At 41.5% G+C, this 22,345-nt stretch overlaps 1 protein-coding gene across 1 annotated transcript in view; it reads right to left on the reverse strand.

Moving 5' to 3' along the window:
• Positions 1 to 22,345, reverse strand: part of myo10 (myosin X) — a 125,716-nt gene that overhangs the window by 11,330 nt on the left and 92,041 nt on the right. Inside the window, exons 12-21 of the mRNA XM_030751891.1 lie at positions 20,696 to 20,842; positions 20,191 to 20,291; positions 19,006 to 19,072; positions 18,582 to 18,674; positions 17,671 to 17,739; positions 17,415 to 17,497; positions 16,897 to 17,005; positions 16,097 to 16,177; positions 5,617 to 5,741; positions 5,317 to 5,431 (exon numbers count right to left, since the gene is read on the reverse strand). Of these exons, the coding sequence (XP_030607751.1) occupies positions 5,317 to 5,431; positions 5,617 to 5,741; positions 16,097 to 16,177; positions 16,897 to 17,005; positions 17,415 to 17,497; positions 17,671 to 17,739; positions 18,582 to 18,674; positions 19,006 to 19,072; positions 20,191 to 20,291; positions 20,696 to 20,842 (990 nt within the window). The remainder of the gene's footprint in view (positions 1 to 5,316; positions 5,432 to 5,616; positions 5,742 to 16,096; positions 16,178 to 16,896; positions 17,006 to 17,414; positions 17,498 to 17,670; positions 17,740 to 18,581; positions 18,675 to 19,005; positions 19,073 to 20,190; positions 20,292 to 20,695; positions 20,843 to 22,345) is intronic.

Below are 22,345 nucleotides of genomic sequence, written 5' to 3' on the forward strand. Positions count from 1 at the left end.
TTTTAAATTAACTCAGTTCTGCACGACTGGACCAACAATGATCCTTCTATACCTAATGCCCGAGTTTAGTTCATAAACACCACAGTAAAAAAATGTCAGAACCACTTTCTATTAGCCACACAAAGTAGGACTGAAAGCAGGGAATATTTGACACAGATTGGCCAACTGATCAACTGATCGGTTTCAGCTCTATTTCCAGATATCAACTCATTAAGTAACGTCCTTACTTATTTCATCAGACCACAGGGTTATGAGGTAGAGTGTGAGTTATTGATCCAAGAAATTAGTCACCAGAAAATAAAATACTGCTACAAGGTTACAAGGCATTCAACATCATATTTTATATATATATATATATATATATATATATATATATATATATATATATATATATATATATATATATATATATTAACAATTTAATTGCATTTTTAATATAAATCAGTTACATATATTTTGCTTACTACTCCCACTTCACTTTTGAAACTGTACCGTGGTTATAAAGTAAATGTTTATGGTATTAAAACAAGAAAGATTAGATACTGTCTGTGTCACACGGCACAATTTGTTCAAATCTCAGCCGCTTAACATAGTTCATCCATTCCTTATGCTGTATCACCCACACATTATGAATAAAAGATTTACAAGTGAGGAGAATTAAAAAGAGGCAGGCTGCTTCTTTTTCTATAACGGTACCATTTAACAGACAGCCGCTCACAGCAGAACAACAGAGCCAAACAAAGCAGCCGACACAAATCAAATCCAGATCCTCCTCTCTCTTTGTTCCCGCTACTAAAGACTGCAGATTACTGCAGCCACTGATTTCAGCTACATCTCTCCATGAAAAGACCGATCTTACAGGCACTTAGTGCAGCTGCCCGCTCCAGGAGCCGAGCTGTCGTCCATTGATAGGGAAACTGGGCCCAGTGAGGGCCGCTGGGGGTTAATCCGATTAGGGAGGGAGGAAAATGAGATATGGGACGCAGTCTCAGTCGACTGAGACGGTGGGGAAATATCATGGTGCTACAGGGGTACAGGAGCACACAATGCCTTTCTCCTGTTGAATAGTGTGTGTGTGTGTGTGTGTGTGTTGGATCCTCAGCAGTGAAGCACTAATGAGATTTTCGGGGGAAATGTAAACTTGTCGGGGTGATGTGGATGTCACTTGTGAGCAGGTTAATTAACAGGGAAACATCCATTACATGCTCAGGCACGTGCTCACGCAGACACACAAAACCTCTGGAGTCTCTCCAGGAACTCGGTCATCAGGATGAAAAAGCCTCTGAATCAGAGCAGCCTGGAACCAAAATATTCAGAGCAAAATATCATATAGAAGCAAAATTATCAGCAAAGTATACGTCAAACAGACCACTGCAGCCATGAGTGAAAAGAGATGCACACAAACATCCAACAGAGAGGTCGGTCATTAAACAGCCTTCATCAAGACTGAAGCATCATGCTGTCTCCTGCACCCTCCACCCTGACAGCACTCTCACCTAAATCAGACTATTTCCAGTAAATATATATTTTTGTATAAAGCACAGAGAAGACATAAATTGTCTTCACATTCATGATAAATCTGGCATAAATTCCTGTGCCAAATCAAACATGCGAACCATTATGGTGACCCCTTGTGAATAAGGGACCAGCTAAAATATGTGTCATTGCCTAAAGCTGGCAGCCTCCAATGTCCCAAACTCATCCTCCAGTGAACATTAACCACCACAAACTAATGACCAAATAAACCTCTGAGAGCAGTGAAGTGTTGATAGTTTAAAATCACAGGGAATTTATGCTTCTTTACGCCGTGGCTACAACGTAACTGCGAACCCCTCTGAAGCTGCACCGTAACCTGACGCATGAGTGCAGCAACTATTGTGTCTGTGCAGGACTGTCAAATCCTCCTGCACATTTCTGGCTACTTTTTCACTGCCGTTTGTGATTTTATCAGTGAGAGAAGATCAAAACTCTCCCAGAAAGGACTGTCAGCACATTCCCAGAGGGAGACTGCAGAAACTATTGGAATGGCTGAGAGGGAATGCCTCCAAATAAAAAACAAACAAACAAACAAACAATAAAAATAAACCATCACAGCAAAGAGAGGGAATAAAGTCCTGGCATTTTATTGTTTCTATCACGGCCGGCACTGCATATAAAACACCAGGACACAACCACAATTAACACACAGAACAGCATGCAGAAGTATGAATGCAGGTTATGGCATCGGCATGTGTAGGTTGTGCCGTAGGCTCTCCAATGATGAGCCACAGAAGCTAAAACAGCTGCAGTGTATTAGATTATAGAGCCCGAGCATCAGTCTGCACAGTAAAGGTTAGGGCTGAGTTGTTGAATGAGAAGCATAAAGTCACTTAAAAAAAACAAACTATGAAATAAAAATCCAATTTGTCCTTCTATTTCTTTTACAGCAGCTTTATGTTTTTCCACTGTCTTTATATATGTGCTGCTATCAGGCAGAAAGATTAGCTTTGTGGAAACCAGCTCTTTGTGAATCTGCTGATTTATGTTTACTCACAACACGAGCTCCAAGTGCAAAACATGCAAATATAAACACCACACAAAACACACAACAGCTCCCAGCACGAAGCACACAGGCTCAGAGTGTGCAGCCTCGTGTGTAAGGGCACACATTTGCATCCTAAAGAAAGCAACGAATAATCCTTTTTAATCATTACTATGCTAATTAGCGCAACGGAGGCCTCGCTGAGCCGCGCCGCATTCTGATTCTTGCTGTTGGGGCCTTTAAGGAGCACCGCTGACTGTCAGAGGTCGGGCCCGTGGAGGGAACTGAACGCTGGGAGAAGAAAGCAGAGGCACATCCTTTCCAGGAAATTAAGTTTGAGGCAGTAAAAAAAGCAAGACATAAGTCTAAGACAACAGCCAGGACATGTGCCGAATGAAAGGAGCTGCAGGCTGCCTCGATGTAAATCTCACTGGACAAAGTGGACTAATCCCTCTGAGGGAGATAGAATTGATTTAGGAGTTTACAGGCAGTCACAGCGGCAGGGACGGGCCTGCGGTTCAGTGGAGAGAATAATCTCAGAGCTAGAAGGTCTACAAAGACCATTCAGGTTGAATGTTTTATAGGAAATTTTAGAAAAATCTGCAAACCAATCTGTGTTTCAGTTTCATAATAATCAGGATCTGAGAGCAGGAAGCTGTGATACATGCAGGGTCCCAACTGTTCTGTAAACCTGGTCTCTCAGTCTACAAAGTACCTGCAATAAAACATTTATCTCCACTTACAGTATACTGAACATTCATGTTCATTTATGTTAAGCATCAACAGCAAAAATGTAATATGAATGGATATTTTTGGATGCCCTAAATATCCAATGATCATTTGAGTATTTTAGACGTTCTGAGATATAAAAACTGAACTCGCTTTTAAACCCTTTTCAGGAATGACTGAGTTGCAACAGAGTCAGTTAAACTTCAGCGATATCAGTGTGTCCACTCAGGAAGCATAAACCACTGTGGATCCATGTGACAAGTGCACCAGAGAGGCAACAACAAGACCCTTAATGTTTTTTCAGCAGGGTCTATATTACCTATATTTCATGTATTATTGTCATATTCTTTGAAATCTGTGAACTTTTCCTGTTTTGAGACGTTTACCACAGTGGGCAGGTACGATGATGCTAACTACACTTGATAGACAAAAAGCTAAAATATATAAAATACACATATTCTGGGATGGCTGCGGGTTAGGTGGTAGAGCAGGTCATCTACTGACTGGAAGGTTGGTGGATCAATTCCTGACTAACAGTCTGCATGCAGAGAGCAAATCTGCCCCCGATACATCTGAGTGTGAATGTCAGGCATAGACAGAAGCAGTGAACGGGTGGGTGAGATCTGTAGTACAGAGTGCTTTGAGTGCTCTGCAGAAAGGTGCTGCAGGAGTACCGTCCATTTACCGTTTAGAAGCGTGCCGTCATTCATGAAGCTGCGGTAACATTTATCTTATTGTCAGTGTGCACTTTAAGTTCATTTTTAGCTAAAAAGCTAATTTAATCTGAAAATAATGGATAAAGAGTTGAAGATTGTCACTGACATGACGAAAAGCATTTAAACTGCTTTTTAAATGGACTACATGCAGCAGAGGAATCCATTAACTATTCAGCCAAAGTCACCAAACTGGTAACCAAACACACACTCAGGGCTGTGATGGGATACGTTTCCTGTGCTATTGTTGCTCCTGGACACACACTGATACACATTCTGCACTAATGACCACTCATCCGTTCATCTGTCCACCCACAAACACACTTATCCTTCACTGCTGTCACCTCCTGCAGCATCACACGGTCATGCTGTGATTAGTGATCTGTATCCCCCATCTGTCATTCCCCCAACACACACACACACACACACACACACACACACACACACACACACACACACACACACACACACACACCCTGGCAGTATTCGTTCCTGATCCGGTGTAGTGGAAGCAGAGAGTGAAGGGATGAAAACTGGATCCAATAATTATTGGATTCTACGCTTCAGGTGCTCTGGACCCCAATCACACACACACACACACACACACACACACACGTGCACACACACGTGCACACACACGCACAGGTACAGCCTCTGCAATGGTTTCATCGAGCTGACTGTGTAAGGTATATGAATCCAAATTCAGCCTTGAGGGGAGCAGAGAGCAGCCAAAATGAACTGGCATCCCACAGCGGTGATGTTCAATCTGCATCCAGTCATATTCCATGTTAGAAAAGAGCATCCAGTATGGAGACAGAGGCATTCAGGAGCTCAGCGTTTGACAGGAAAATGCCAATCACACTGTAGAGAACTGATCAGAAGGAAATATTTCACTGCTGATAGACAGGAAATGCACATCTGTGAGGAAAGGCTGAGGGAAACCAGCAATCTTTGAACTGATGTTTCTGTGTAGTTTTCAGAAACACTTTTATAAGGCTAATTTAAACTATACCAACACAGCAAACTTCACTGCCAAGCAACACCTATTAGTCTTTTTTTGCACCCTTTTACCTAAAAAACACAAACAACCAAACCAAAAAAAGCTGCAGGATCTTTTTACCCAGGAGGATAATCTGGACTGGACCTGGATCAGCTCTTAGCTACTAGGAGCCAACATTTTGGCTTAACGTTTTTCTCGTTACCTTTTTAACTCTAACCTTATAGCTCTTTTCAAAACAGTAACTTTAACGCTGACTGCATGTCATGCATTTAATGGGCATCTATAAAGTGTTGCTATAGGGAAATAATCTGGGTTCCACTCTTCCTGAATGGGTTCTAACAGCAAACACTCACCTTGGTCTTGCCCAGCTGCCACTCTGCCCGGCTGCTGTCATAGAGGTGCAGCAGCTGGGTGCAGCACCCTCTGGGGTCATCTGGCATCGATGAACCACGCATCAGTACTTTGTACCTGAAGAAGAAGCAGGGGGAAGGAAGGATGTCAGGAATTTAAATGATCCTGCACCTGTTTTGGGGTCTGAAGCTGCAAACTTTTCAGTAGAGCAGTGGAAACATGACAAACGTGAGCATAAATACTACGTGGGCTTATGTGTGTGTGCTTTTATGGAGTGAATATGCGGTGCAGCTGGTACAAACCTCGAGCAGAAGTCCTGGACAGTTCTCCGGACGGGGAAGCCGGTGCGTCGAATCTTGACCGTTTCCAACATGCCGGAATACCTGAGTTGGTTGAGAACCAAGGTCTGGTCAAACTGATCAGGCATCTTTGAAGAGAAATAAAAGGAAAATAATCAGACGAATATTTCTGTGTTCAAATAACAGATTATGTCAGAAAAACAAGAACAAACAACAAACTTCAGCTGATCGAGGATCTGTCTGCATCCTGCAACAACAGCTGATGATTTTCATTCTTCAACGACACTTTAACACCAGAGCGCACACACACACACACACACACACACACACACACACACACACACACACACACACACACACACACACTGTTACAGCCATACTAACGATGTGAATTGCCTTCCACATTGTGACCTTATCATTCAGCACAGTGCTCAGTGAAGTAGTGGAAGCTGATTTTATTTTGTGTGAGTACTGAACATGGTGTAATGTTGCTGCACTTTGCTGTGTGTCACTCTGTGAGTGTGGCTGAAGAAGAGAGAGCAGCAACACATCACACTCTGAACACCAGAGGACAAAACAGTTGATGCACACAACAGAGCTGAAACGCTGAGAAAACGCCTTCAGCTGGCTAAAACAAATGCACTTCCTCTAACTTTGGTTATCTGGTCTTCAGATGCTGCATGTTGTTAGTGTGCAGTGAGGCTGTCAGAGCTCATTTGCTTGAAGCAGCAGTCGACTACTGGAAATTCAGTTAATGTGAGCAATGAGAATGAACTGTAACAGTAAAGGAAGCAAATGTAGGCACTGAAAGAAGCTAAATATGCTGAAACAATCCACCCGTATCATATGATGTCTGCAGCTAAGTCTGATGAAACTTCAGTCCCTTTAAACTCGCGCACACACGCATCCATCTGCATACCAGTCATTCAAAACTCTGAACTCAGAGAGACAGAGATGCGTATGACAGCAGCAGCAATGAATCATCCCTCCCCTCTCCAAAAACACACTTGGCTCTGAGATTCCATTATTACTTACAGAAGTGCATTCAGAGAAAGCCATTTTGCCGGGGAGCCCTCTCACCCTGTGACCTCGGTGGGCGTAGAGGGGGACTCCAAATAAGAGGGTGCTTTCATACTCGATCGTAATGCCCCCTTTATTCAGTGACGTCTCCCCCTGATAGCCCACTGACGGCCCATTCGAGCCGCTGAGATGAAGGCCGGCCAATTCACCACCAGATCTCGACCGAGTGATTGAATGGCGCCCTTTTTACTGCCACTGGCCACAGAGTGGACCTCATTAGCATAACCTGCATTTGCATACGGTCGGCCTGCGGCGATACAAAGACGAGCGGTGTCAGGAAGCTGCCTCCTGGCTTTCTTTGGCCCCACTATCGTTTCCTCTTTTTACTCAGCTTTTGGCAGCTTCTGGGATGTCAGATCCCACTTTGTCTGGATGCTCCTCTTTCTTTCTCTGCTTCAGTTGCCCGAGCAGCTTGGTGAATCAAACTGCTCCATCTCTGTCTGTTCTTTCTGATTTTTAACAAGTTTCAATATGCTGCCACTGCAGCAAGCATGTCAGAGAGACTTTTTCTCCATCCATCACATTTTCTGTTTTAGAAAGTTTCATTTTTTCAGTCAGTATTTTTAGCATTGAGTGAAAGCAATCAGCAGGAAAGGAGAGGGAATAATAGACGAGGTGAAATTGTATCCCTGCAGGGTCTCACGCAGAACAAATGGCCTTTTGACTTTACCCAGAGTCATGTGAAAGTATTTGACACATGAATATAGCCTTTAGACCTCACAGATTTTGACTAACGTCCAAATATTTTCACATAAACTAATTATTTTTGCATAATGTCAAACTGTTGCTTGTAAAATTCTTCAACATTTCCCTCTTTGGAGCAAAGAGCTAATCACTTTTATGACTAAATCAAATTTAATTAATGGCCAAACATATGTGGCCGAGTCTGTGGCTTAGTTTCAACAGAGGAGACGTTTTCCCATTTTCATGTGGATATAAAAGAATTCATTTTGGATCACTACATGTCACAATTTTTTCAAATCTGAGAGGGCTGTCAAGTTGTAAGGATACCTGCTCTGGCAAGAGTTTCCAAGAATCTAACAATCCCTCAGCTCAGAACAACAACAGTGACATAAATCAGCTTCCAGAGGCAGACCGAGCATCCCAGACCTCCACAGGTGCACGACAACAAAAGCCTGAGGGGTAGATTCGGACTCTCTCTCCCAGCTAAAAGATGCCAAGCTCGGGGCATTCAGCAGGACAAATGGGGGGCGTGGTAGTTTGCTTCTGAGGGGGTTGGGAACTGGCGGGGGTTAAAAAGGCAAACATGAAAAAAACAACCAAACTCAGGATGAGCTGTGCGTCCTTCAGTCCCAGTGAGAGTGCACTGAGCTGCGTCACTGCTCCCTTATTTGGAATAAATCTCAGGATAGACGCAGTAAAAGTCACTAAACCACTAAAAGGCTTAGATCTGCTTAGCAGAGCAGAGAACACGACAAAAATCATAAAGCAATATTTTAGTTGCAGCTGCTGTTGAAGGTTCAGATATAAAAAAGTCCTTTCCACCTTTTGTGAAGTGCAATCAAAGTTACCGCATTAAACGAGGCTCATAGTTAAAGTTTAGCATTTTTAAACAGCTGATAATCAGATACAGATTTTTGGCACTGGAAGTTTCTGGTTTCCATTTGTTGTATTGATCTTCAGCACTTTGGTGCGTGCTATCAGCTGTTGTGTGTTTAGCTTTTAAATGTATCTGCATTGTTTAAAAAAATAATTGACGCACAGGCAGGAAGTATGTGAGCAGATATTCTGGTTACATCGCTGCTGTGTGAGAACTAAGAAGCAGACTGAGAACAGGTTCACTGTTAATGCAGGTTATCAGCTGTTTTATCTATAGTGTCAGCATTAAATAAAATGCTTATTTTAACAAAGTGTTGAGTTTCTAGAATATTTATGGAAACATGGAAGAACCTGAAAAGACCTCCAAAGAAATGAAGGACTGTCAAAGAGAAGTTAATTATGGTTGTAATGCACGTTTAAGCTCACAGCTATCAGTGCTGTGGTTCACTGGCCCCCAGTGCAGGAACTGAAAACTGAACATCATCACCTAGAAAGTAACAAACAAACAAACAGAGATCTTCTTGGACACAGAGAGACTGCAACTGCTGTTCAGTAAAATATTTGCACAGGCTGCACCTCAGTGCGTTCTGATTAATCATCTTTTTTACACTTGCACATTTCCCAAAATCCACAGCAAAGCTTATTTTGTCCAACATAAAGTCCACAGACACTCAGTTTACAGTGGTATTAAAACAAGAAATCCAAACATTTCAGGAACTAGAATCAATATTCAATTTTCTACAATAAATACAAAAATACTTTTAAAGTTGGGTGCTTTCTGAAAGCTTTCCATCCCTTCAAGGATCAACATTCCTGCTTTACTAGGAGGACTGAAGGCATCTGGAGCCTCTTTGTCAGGAGCCCGTTTGCCTGTGAGCATCCAGGTCTGACTGTGGGAGCCAGCTCCATTATCACTCACCGCTCAGTGGGGGCTCCTCCAAAGAGTTTGGGGGATTCCCCGGAACAATGTTTTCGCTCATAGGTGGACATAAATCCAGCCTAAATCCCTGACCCTGCTGGACTCAGGCTTAACCCACTTTGAAGAAGGATTTTTGTGGGTTTGAATTTCTTGGAAACATCAATGACACAATAGAAACGTAAGCTGACTGCAAGGAAACTAATAAAACAGCAGTTTCATTATTGGCTTTTAATTCTTTGGCAAGTCCTCTTAATAAATAAAACAGGACAATATCTGTGCTGATGGGTATTTCAGTGATGAACTAAACGAGTCTCAGTTATAATAAACCCTAAAACTCACCCAACAAACAGGTCTGAGCTTTACAAGAGAAAGAGAAATCATCAACAAACCAATGATGGTGAAGACATTTAAACGATCAGTTAATCCATCAGTTCCTTTGCTGAGTGCCTGCTCTCTGCAGTGTCTGAAAGCAGTTTAAAAAAGGACCAAATGACATGTAAAGATTCAAATCCAAAAGGTACTCAGTCTATGAAAAATTATATAATCTTAAGTTGCACCAGACAAGAGAGAAACTAAAGAATCGACCACCTTGCACCTAAAGTGCATTCTTAGACCCGTTCCTCTTCATTATTCTGCCATTAAGTCAAATCAAACCTCACGGCTGCTTCGCAGTGATTAGAACAACCATCACGCACTCACAAAGCAAAGGCGTCCACGCCTCCCTCTCAACTCTCCAGTGTCTCTTCTCCTCCTCAAAATTCGATGTGCATCATTCGGGGACTGAAATCCTTCAAGTCCAATTAATGAGATGACAAACAGGAAGCATCAGAAGGGCGGTGTGTTCATCCGGAGCGCCGCTTTATGGAGTCTCACAGGAATAATGACACTGGTGGGAATAATTCCTGCATTTAAATTCACGCCTGCATCTTTTAATAGACTGAGTAAAAACTAATATGCTCACAGTTACTTTGACTATACAAGAACACAGATCAGCCTAAACAGACCCTGCAAACTTCAGTAATTAATATAATGATTGTAATCAGTCCTGCAGCGTACTGCCTGATTAGTTTGGTAAACATGAAGGTTGAATTTGTAGTTGCACCGTTAAAAAACTACTTCAGATATTAAAATAAGTGCATGGAATTATTTTCTTTTAGTTTCCAACATTTCTTCTCAAATCATCAATTTAACCTTTTTTTTCAGTAAAAACCAAATATGTCTACAAAACAGTGGAAGTGAAATCTGCCTGAAAAGCCTGAGACCTGCTTTGTGCATCTGTCATGTAGCCACACACACACACACACACACACACACACACACACACACAGATGCATCTCCGCTCATACCACAACACTAAAATCCACCGCTTGACATCTAATCCCCGTGCAACAAGCATGTACTTGAATGCACCACTTCCCATTCAAAGCCTGCAGCAGCCTCTCACCTTGCATCGTAGCTCCTCAGCGCCGCGATCTTTCAGGGTTTTTCAGATTAAAGACAAACGACAGAAAAGTTCCCGGAGCTGCTGCCTGTCTCCCTCTCTCTCCTCAGACACACACACGCACACTCTGCCACCACAGAGCCTAACAAAGGCTTTCAAATCCCACAACTCCACTCCCCCCTTTTTTTTTTCTGTGCGTGGAGAGAGGGAGGGCCACGGTTGCCATGGCGATGCATCTCCTGCTGAGGCTAATTTGTGAGGGCCACTTGTCGGGCCTGACGGTGTGTGTGTGTGTGTGTGTGTGTGTGTGCGTGCAGGGGAGACAGAGAGTGTGAGCACGCTGTTTACTTTCAAACGTGGTGCTGACTGTGGTGCCGGCTCGGTGCAGAGATGCTGCCTCAGACAGGAGCCTCGGTGGGACAGAATACCCAAAAGCACTGCAATATTTCTGTTATGATAAATTTCACATCAAGTCACGCAGTGTTTCTAATTTCTGCTCTCATCATGACAGACAAAGTAACACTGTAACAAAGTATAATAAATTTCCCTTTGAGTGGTTTTTCACGTCCGTCACACTGGAACGGTTCGGTTTTTAATTACCGTCGTTTTTCACACAAGATGCCACTTAGATGAAGCTCCTTTGAGGACTTCACACAGACTGATAGAGCTGGTGTTACAGAAACTATTCTTCTTGCTTACATGGAAACGTGTAAAAAGGCTCTTCATTTTCCTGCCATTAACTAAACCAAACCCTCAAACCATGATTATAATAATCATCACGCCCTCACAAGGCAAACGCCTACAGGCTTTCCTGCCAACGTCTCGTCTTCTTATAATGCAGCGCGCATCAGTCGGGGACCGAAAACCTGTAAGTCCGATTAACGTGACGGCAAACAGAAAACATCAGCGTGTTCATCCAGTGCACGACTTTATGAAGTTAGGTTGATGCCTTTTTGTGTAACAGCTTTTCTACAGCACATGGATACATTCAACAGAGCAGCTCTCTATTTAAAGTATCATAGGAGCTTAATCAACTATTAAAGAATAATTGTTCACATAAATTCAGTTTTCCCCCATTATGTGAGTATTAAACAAATGAGACAGCGTTCCAACATTTTTCCCAAACACTGCTGACACCAAAACCTCCAGAGGAGCCGCTGATGAATCTGAACATTGAACAACAATGTTCAATACATACATATAAACACATGACCGTGTGTTTATATGAGAGACACAGAAGCACGCAGTGTGCAGTCAGTACAGGTCAGGCCCGATGACAACAGGAGCTAAAAATCAATAGATTGTGATCAGTTTCATGTGTTGTTGTAACTGTCACAGACACACAGCACAGACACACAGACGCTGCTGAAGGGTGGGGCTGCAGTCGTGACGGCTGACTGCATTTGATGAGTGAGGATGATGAGGGTGACAGCTTTTTATGAGGGAGCGAGTGAGCAAGAATTTGAGGTGCTGCAGCTCACAGACAAAAAGAGGAATATGTCTGTAAGATCCGGCATCTCAACACAATTATTTTATCCAACACAAATCCTTCTGTCATCGAATAATCACACACAAAGTGAAGATGTCACAAAACAGAAAACAAGGGCCGGTCTGTTTAATGTGTTCGATTTGCTGAGTGTGACTGCACAGCGCTGTGAAATAAAGTGACTCTTCAGCACCAACAGGGTGATGTTGTCACTGCTGTTGCCAAACTGAATCGTGGATTTGTCGCTTTGCTTTGCTTCTGCTACTTGCAGTGAAAAGTTGGGAAAAAATCGTCCAATGAAATGAAGTTTCTGGACGATCACATCATTAGAAGTCTCTGCATAGAGAGTACTGCTGCCACTGCAGCAAGCCCCAAAAAACTGCACATCTGCAAACAGGTCCTGCAGGGATGCAAATGTTACAATTTCTGTTTGAGAAAAGGGAAGTAATATTTACATTATATCTTCATATATGGAGCCACACTTCCTCATTTTAGTACAGATAACGTTTACATCTGTGTGCTGAGCCACAGGCGTGCTGCCCGCTGTTCACATGAACGTACTGGAGGCTGGGCTGAAACGTGCAGAGCATCCAGTGTTAAAGCACCTCAGGACTCCTGCTGTATGTTTATTTGAAAATGCACAGACGTTTATTTTTGTATGCTGATATCTTTCCCAGTTGTATTCAGAGCCAACAGTCTGTTCCATTATGCATTCTGTCTATATATTGATATTTCCACAGACTTCACTCACCATCTGCAGGGGTCCCATTGAACCCGCAGGCCTCTTTCAACAAACCGTTACATCATCTTTGTTTACAGCTACACTTGTAGCAAGTTAACCCCTCCTTACTTCCTGGATTGTTGAACCTGAGAGGGAATATTTTGAAAGTTTTCACTTTCAGACGTTTGAGGCTTGTACCGGTGCTCACATGAACACTCTCACTGCATCCCTCCACCTCCCTCCTCCCCTCCGACGGGTCAAACAGGCAGATGACAGGGACGCCTCTCGGGGGCTTTCTAGGGGCCACACGCCGTGCTGCTCTGACCCCTGTTTTCCCCCGGGGAGCGGCCGATCCCCTCTAACTCGTTCCCCCACTACATTAAGCTCCACTCAGAAGTCATCGCCCAGCCTTGTTTAACATTCGATCAGAGGAGTGCAGACGGTCGCGCTGCGCCTCAGAAAAACATGCCGGCTGTCCAGCTGGTCTCCCACTGGACACTCAGCACACCCTGTGTGTGCTTCTTACTTCTGCATCTATGTGTCTATTAGAACTTTAAAGGATTTTCATTAGAACATCATCTGGTGTTTATTATGCTTATTTACCATAAGCGAGTGCGACCACCTCTATAAAAGCAGACGTTCTGGCAGTTTGCTGCTGTGGAGCATCTTCCCCTGCAGATTTAGGGTCAGACTGTGCACTGCTCAGACTCTCAGTCTCTCCAGGCCTCAGTTAGCATGCTGTTAAAGTTTGAGCCAGTGCAAGAACAGGTGTGCAAAGCTGCCTCTGAACAATCCACCAGACTTCTGGAACAATGTCCTTTTGACAGATGAGACCAAAGTGAAGATGTTGAGGCATTAGTGGCACGTTTGGTGAACACCAAACACTGCATATCAGCACAAACACCTCATACAAGCTGTCAACCATGGTGATGATTTGGGCTTGTTTTGCAAAGTCATACAGAGAACGATTATTTCAAGCTGTTGCTGATAAAGGAGGTCCTGCAAGCTGCTGAATCAAAGGGTGTGCCTAGGTATTCAGTTTTATCCTTCATGGTATGAAAGAAAAGTTTCAAATGGTTTGGATCGACTGAATTAAATACAGTTTAAAACATTTAAACTTTAAACACAAGCAGCTGCTTTTAGTTTATTGATAGCTGGGACAAATATGTTTGATTCTAGTTACAATTCCACCATTTCTTCAAGGCAAAAAAGGAAAATGCATCTAAAGTAATGTAGAAGCAAGTCTCTCATTTACACACACACACGCACACACACACAGAAACAGAGGGACCCACTGTGTGTGTGTGTGTGTGTGTGTGTGTGTGTGAATGAAAAACCCTGCAGAGACCACAGAGAGACTTTCAGACACTGAACTGGTCCCAGTGACGTACAGATGCAGCACATCTGCGTCACAAACGTCTGAGCGTCCACGTCGGCCTTCGTCACAGCTTCCAGCACAAAGATTAAGGCTCAACAACATAAAGTGAATCCGTCACAGGTCAAACACCACGGCTGAGCCAGGAAGCTCACAATGTGTTTCAGCTGGATTCGTCACCAGTAGGATGGGACGGGACAGCTGCATCAACTGGGTGGATACACGGTGAAATACTCCACCTACAACTTCCCACAGATTTTCACTAACTTCTCTGACACCCTCTTCTTCTTCAGTAAAACTCTAGTCACACCTCACACCCATCTCTTCATAGCTTACTAATTTTATGTTTTCTTCTAAAATTAGTAAAAACCAGCTGAGCTCCTGTAAAAGTCGCACTGTGAGATTAAACTGCATTTATTTTTCATCTTGTTCTATCAGATATTGTACAGTGGGAATTGAGAAGCAGGATAATGAAGGAAAAGGAGGTGTGGAGGAGAAGTAGGGACTGTCCTGGTTTAAGTGTAACAGTCAAACTGATAACTGGATTGGTTTACTGAAAAGCAAAACAATTATACTGTAGTATAAATGTTCCTGTCAAACACATTGATAGATAATTCTGCAAAATGTATCAATTTTCTCCTAAATTAGCAGAAATCAGTTTAATTTGCTCCTAATCTTCGAGCATCACCGGTGACCGTGTAGTGTAAGAATAAAAACAGCAAATTAACATTAATTCCCTGTCTGCACATCACTGACACAACAATCAACACGAGGATTTCAAATTCAGCGTGACAGTAAAGAGCCAGAGAGACATCCTGACAGATATTGATGATCTACTGATCTAAGAACTGTCCTGCCAGCGAGTTAGTCAATGCACGGCTGTCCTTTCCTATAAAGCACAGACTGTAGATGAACACGTGGCAGGTACAGGCTAGAAAGAGGGGAGCCTGGCTCATGATGGAATAAAAGAAGAAACTGCTGAGAGTGTGTGTTACTCTTTTAAAACAAGCCGATCACTGTTAGTATGACACAGCTACACTGATGTAGTTACAAGCTCTTTAAACAAACTGCATAAAAATGGCATCACAGCTTTGTTGTGGCTCATTAATAATTCCCACAGAGCAAAAACAAACAAACAGATGATCTAAAATAAAATTCAGTTAAACAGCAGCTGCAAAGTGCAGGTAAAAACTCGTTTTCCACAAACAAAATATTCCCGTTTCTTCTTCAAATGAATTAAATATGTTTGATAAAATTGTGCTGTAGAAGTTAGTTTAGCCTCATTAATATAGAAATGATTTTAATCAGACTGGAAAATTACCAAAAATCTGTTTTAATAAAATTATCAAAACCTGAAAATATATTTTTGAAGCTGGGACATGAAAACAGGCCGTTGAATTCATTTTTATTTACTTTATATTTGCATTTTATTCCATAAATTCAAGCTCACAAATTTTTACTGACCTATTTTTTTTGTTTCTTTTATTTGTTTGTTTATTTTTATCCACAAAAAAGGCATAGTTTTTATGCAATAATCAGGCTGTGATCTAAACTCTCCTCTGAAATATGTTTACTGTATGTTTGGCTGTGTGAAGTATTATTACATACAGTACGCAGCAGATTTGGTTGGCTGGCACTGGGAGTCACATCCCCGTATATGATTTGTGTACATTACCCCTGCATTCTCTACTACTCCTGCCTGTTGCTAGGTAACCAGAGGTCATAGGTCACCAGAAGGGCCGTACACCGTTCATTCCGGTCTGCGGCTGGTCGGTGGGGGAGGATTGTTTGATTATTAAGTGACAAACGATTCCCACACATATGCTCCAACATCGAGATGAGCTGATGTGTGCTCGGGGCAAACCTGTGTTTGTACAAATAGTGCGTTCGTGAACACTCACCTTGTGTGTATTTGGTTTGATGCACCGGATAAAATATGGGTTGGAGGTGCTGAGCGTGGCCATCAGGGAGTGCAAAGAGTCCTGCGAGAAAATGGGTGCAAACACTTTTGTTACTGCCAGTATTGCAACTGATATAAACATCAAGGAGGGTCCATGAATCCTGCATTCACCATCTGATGATGAAATTTACATCATGCTGACCTTTTCTTCAATTTCCTACATTTTTATTAAAACACTTACAGTATTAAAGGTGTGTATACTTCTGCAAAAACTATTGTAACAGCCAATAAAAACCACTCAGAGATAACTACTGCCTATACAGTTTTATCAAATGCTTGCAGTATTAAAACTGCAACTTGTACTACACTGCTATTACAACCACAACAACACCATTTCAGTTACTGTTACTAATATTATCACAAGTATTGGTACTGTAATAACCACAGACTGCATTTATGAAAAGAGAACCTATGTGGAATTCCCTTAAACCTGCATTCTTTCTAATGGCCAGCAGGGGGCAGAAGTCTAAGCAGAAATGTCCCTACTTTTAACTTGAAATATGAATGCAGTAAACTATTCCTGATGAGTTTACTTTCTCAGTCTGTAGTTTTAAGTTCTATTTAATGCAGCATGATGTTCATTTTATAACCTGCAGCAGTATCTGCTACCATAGTCATTATTCTACCACTGTAGCAGTGCAACCATTGCTGCCACTGCAATAGCTTCTGGTCACACCCGTGTAGGTTTTCCAGCATTTAGCAAAGCTAAAGAGCGATTCAGGAAGTTTATTTGCGACTTACCTTAAACTGGGAGCTGACTGTGGGCCGTCTGTGCTTGATGCTGCTCTTCAGAGTGTCCTGTTTGTTCCGGCTCAGTACGTGTTCAAAGAGATCATAGACGAAGTCCAACCTGAGGAACAGCAGGAAATACTGATGTGAAATTCCCAGTGCAAATCCAAAATGAAATAATCTGGAAATCATGTTGTTGTGCAAATGTCACAGTGAATGCTCACAGCACCAGTCCCTCTTTAAGGTATGAAAAGAAAGAACAAAGTGAATGCTTAGTGAAACTTTGATCAATAATATCAATCTTTATACTTTTCAGTTTTTGGCTATTGCTGCAATAATCATGTAGAAATCAGGCGTCCGAGCTGCTTCTGGAGCTTAGCTGCAGGAAGGTTCAGGAAAAGCCCCATGAGTGAGAAAACTGATCAAATCTGAGATCTGTCTGTTTCATTTCAGCTGATTTAATTTTAACCTTTTTAATAAACAAATGCGCAGACTGACAATAGACATCCAAAGCAGAGCCCCACGCCTACCTGCTCTCCCTCAGCATGTTCAGGATGTCGTCTCTGAAGGTGTCTCTGTTCTTCTCCAGCATCCCCCGCACGTCATACACCACCTGCACCGAGCCACAAGGGTGCGCCAGAGAGAGTTTCATAGGAGCAAAGAAAACCGAATGACACCTGGACAGGTGATTTGCTTTGGGGCTTTTCACTTTAAATCAATGTGCTCCAATAAAACCACAAAAACACAGCAATAAAAAATAAACAGAAACACATATTATGGTCTCACCTCTCCTGCATAGTGTCTGACTCCAAAGTAGTGCACAGCAACACGCGGCTTCACATAGAAAGGGTTTTTCTGCAGGAGGACAGAGCGAGCAGTTATGCTGAGAGTGTTTGAAATCGCCTTTTGGTTTCTGAGGTCATACCTGCACAAAACTGGGACACAGATTTGTTCCAACTGCTGTAAATTTAAAAAAAGTCTCCTCTTAACACTCTTACTGTCTCTGGTTTTAATAAATCCAACAGTCATTCATTGGATCCGAATCGCAACGAGGCCAACAAGGCTGTAAAGCTGCACTACAAGCACAGCCAAGAAAAGATTTAGTAACATTAAAAAAGAGCTCACACTCTGAACTCAAGTATTATTTTTCTTCTTTACTACTTGCAACGGCATCAGTGTTAAATTGACTCAAGCTGCTCGCCGCAAAGCCAAACATGAAGATATGAGCAGTCCTATCTGCTTAAAGCGATCGATATCCTGCCAGCAGCAGATGCTGAAACACTAGATTCTCCACCACAGCATGTGACACACTGAAGTTACCAGTTTACCAGATGAAAGTGATTAAGTAGCTCTGAAGCTGTGTGAAATCTGAGGCACTGATCCAAATTTATTTTAACATTATCCCAGAAATCCGAGGAACATTTAAAATTGGGTTTCAACCCACAGTGGACTTCAATGCTAACAAGGTATCAGCATTAAGATGTGCATTTAAAGCGCCAAGAGCTCTCCTGAGTGTTCTTGTCCTCATTTTGAAAACCAAACAGCATACTTTTTAAAGGGATAAGTGGGACCATTTTTATAGACTTTGTATTTTTAAAGCAATCTAAAAAAAAACAGAAACAAAGAAGTGCATGTGACTGATCTCAGGTCAGTTTTACAACAGCTAAAAGGAGAAGATCAACAGGAGCTCGACATACTGAGTGCTGGCTGTGGAGTTTCTCCAGTAAGGTGTCGTCCGTGGCTTTGGGGAAGTGACTCTCCTCATTCATCAGTGCCAGAAGACCCAGTTTCTATGGAAACACAGATTTAATCACTATCACGAGTCATCAACATGATTTATATTATCATTAATGTACGATAGATTCGCCACCTTTTTTGCTCTTCTTGTTCGCGTCTTGCCTATTCTGATCTCATATTGCTTAAACATTTACATGCACTTCATCAATAGTATTATCCTACCAATGCACTAATAACACTGCAGTCTCAACGAGGTCACATCAATCATTTCTATATTTGTTAACTAATTTAACTGCACTTTGTAAAAACATTTGTTTTGCAGAGAATCATAGAAACATCTTTTTTAAAAATCACTGTTTCACAAATCCTGAATCATCTGCAAACCTTCTCAATCAAATCCAGACATTCTCCATTGTCCATCCAGTTTATGTCAACCCAAACCAGGCCTTCCCTGCAAGACGCAGCAGACAAAAGAAGCAAAAATAAAAAGCAGGATTTAGTGATGCGGGTAAACAATGGACACGTTTAATTTCAGGGGAACTGGCACGAAAGCGCATCTCATATTCTGAGACCGTCTAGTCTTTCACTGGGCCTCCACCAGCATGTTTTCATCCCTGACTACTGAGGTGGTCCCAGATTTACAGATCACGCATAAATGGAGACGGTGAGCGATTATGCTGATTCCCCTCAAGCTAATGATCTCAACCACCTATTTACCTTTAAAATGGGTGGAAGGGAAAATATGTTTTATTCTATATATGTTAATTATTTGGCAGCAAAGCTCTAATTTTGTGTTAGCTCAGCTGATGCAAAGCACTGTTTAACCCTGTGTTATCAACAAGCTTATGTCACATTAAAGCCGATAAACTTTAAGTGATTTCAGACACAGGATGATGTCACTGTTTCCAGACATGAGAACAGCTTTTGGAAAATGGCAGCTAGCGTTACAGAGCTAACGCTACAAACACAAAGTCCAACAAGTCGTTAAATATTTGATCAAAACTGACCAATGGAAAGATATTTGGGACACCATAAAATTCGCTATATTTCTGTCTAGATAACTATCTCAACCAGCAATGTTAAATAGAAATAGCTTTAGGGTTTGTGAGAGCTAGCTTTAGCTTAAGCTAAATTTACTTAAAGCTAGCTTAGCAGAGTAACATACAGTTAGCGGCACAATCAGAAAGAATACAAAACATACATTTGTTTAGGTAAATACTTTTCTTCTAATAATTTCCATTATGTTTTCAACATGGGGAGTTAAACAATGGCTACAGTTACATTTTTAATGGGTTTCGATCATAGCAAAATATCCTCCTGTAAGTAGCACCAAGAGTATCTTTTTATTTTCTAGGCTAAATCTGTTCTATAGTATGTGCCAGTTAATTGTTTAATTGGATAATGTCAAAACAATAAGTATAAAATATCAAATTAAATGTATTTAAATGTTGGATATCTATTACAGAGTTCACCTGAACAGCCTGAAAACTTTGAACTTTAGATAATCTTCACTTTTGCCATCTTTTGCAAGCAGTGGTATCAAACAGCAAAGTAACAACCTCCACCTACTTATTGTATTCAAGTTGCTCCAGGGAGAAAATGTGCTTGTTAAAATATTCCTGAAGCTTCTCATTTGCATAGTTGATGTTGAACTGCTCAAAGCGGTTGACCTGCAGGGAACAAAGTTAGGCGGTTATCAGACAGAGAAGACTTAATGAACTGAAAAACAAGGAATCCCTGAGGTTTATTTACTGATTTTTATGATTAATTACAAAATCTGATTAAGATTCTTGGGGAGGGGAAATATACAGTTTAACTTAATGTGCCCGTGAGAGCGACTGGAATTTAATTTAACTCAGTTAAATTTAATAAACTTTATTTGACCCTGAGGGAACATTACATTCTTGCTTCCTAGTGGACTCGGAAACAGCTGACCTGGATGGATTTTTTTTTCTCTTTTTCTATATGAGTTAACTGACTGTTCTTCCTTTAGTTTACATGTTGTTTGGTCAGTATGGTAGTATGGTTCTGGAACAGTGCCAGTAGTGTCCATGGGGGATTTTCCCCAACATACCTCAAAGTTCTCAAATCCAAAGATGTCCAGGATGCTGATGGACTTGAAGTCTTCTTTGCCCTTGATGCGGCCGTTGAGTCTGCGGATGATCCAGTTGAAACACTGAGAATAAAGTGCCATGGCCATGGAGTCCCGGGAGTCCACCGCCTGCAAAGGAGCAGGACAAACACTGTTGGTGTACAGCCAAAAAAAACTTCTTTAATTAGTAGCTTAAAAGTTATTTGAGAGTTATGAATTATGGGAAATTACCAATAATTTAGCTATTATAATTTCATGCATTTATCAGTGGGCAATCCTGTTTTTCTGATTTAATCTCTTATTCTGATTTGTAATATGTTCACTTAATACTATTAGAATTAGTGCTGCAACAGTTAGTCAGTTAATCAATAAGTGACAGAAATGTGTTTTGTTAATCAGCTGTGTGCACTACAAATAAAACATTCAAGCTTCTAACAACTACAAATTTGTCTTATGGCAAATTTAATTTCTCTGGATTTGGAGCCGTTACAGCAAAAGAAGATATTTGATGACATCAACTTGTTTTTCTAATGTTTGATTTACATCTACATAAAACGCATTATAATATCCATAATACAAAATTAGATTAGATTCAACTCATTGTCATTGTGCGCACAAGGCACACAACGAAATGATCGTTCCAGATCACTCATCCAGAGACGAGCATCTGCGGTCATGCAGCCAGAGACCGGCGCTAACGTTAGGCAATGTGGTTTAAGTGTCTTGCCCAAGGACACAACGCAGCGCAGGGACAGGGGCTCGAACCTGCAACCTTCCAGCGAGCGCCTACCCACTGCGCCACTGCCACTAAAATATTTCTTCGGTTGGTTGCAGCCCTGTTTGAATGTTTAAAATTGATATTTTTAGGGCATATTCACTTTATTAGGTACCATCAGCAGCAATAAAGAGAAGAAATGACACGTAGAGTAAAAAGGGTTTTATATCAAAAAAAAAAAAGGTCCAGACAGCCACGATTTAAACTCTAAATTTATAATGTTATCATATTCAAAGAAGCATTAAAGCAAACTGGTAACATTTTTACCTTCTGAAAGTCAAAGAATCAGAGAAAGAAGCACAACAAACAAAAAAAACCCAACCTGCTCTCCCCCACAGCCCCCTACAGACTCATGAACTGAGGAAATACTGTAAATTCAGGCCTGACCCCCCCGGAAGGCCTCTGTCGTCACACAGCAAGAAGCAGAGAATAGCCGGAAAGCTTGAACACTGTTTGGGTTTTGGGTGTGTTTTGTTTTGCCTTCATTTCATACAAGCGGAACTTTCTTCAGACTAAAATTAGTCATGAATGAGGTTGAAGGTTAGTTTGGGTGGTGTAAATGAAAGATGTGAGTATTTACTAATCCAGCAGTAGTTCATGTGGAGATGCATTGTGGGAACTGTAGGATGCAGTAGAGAGTGTGACTGAAGATCTAAAAGCTCTACTGCACATTTTTATCTTCTTTCAGTCCTCAGTGGTTTCTCCATGGTTTCTCTACTGTTGACTGATTTAATTGGTTTTATTGTATTTATTTGATTTCTGTATGGTGACCTTAGAAGTTTTGAAAGCCACCTAATAAAATGTATTATTATTATTATTTTAATCCATCTCTAAACTCGGCCCTACTGCATTTGTCA

The sequence above is a fragment of the Archocentrus centrarchus genome, chromosome 17 (assembly GCF_007364275.1).
Source record: "Archocentrus centrarchus isolate MPI-CPG fArcCen1 chromosome 17, fArcCen1, whole genome shotgun sequence".
NCBI lineage: Eukaryota > Metazoa > Chordata > Actinopteri > Cichliformes > Cichlidae > Archocentrus > Archocentrus centrarchus.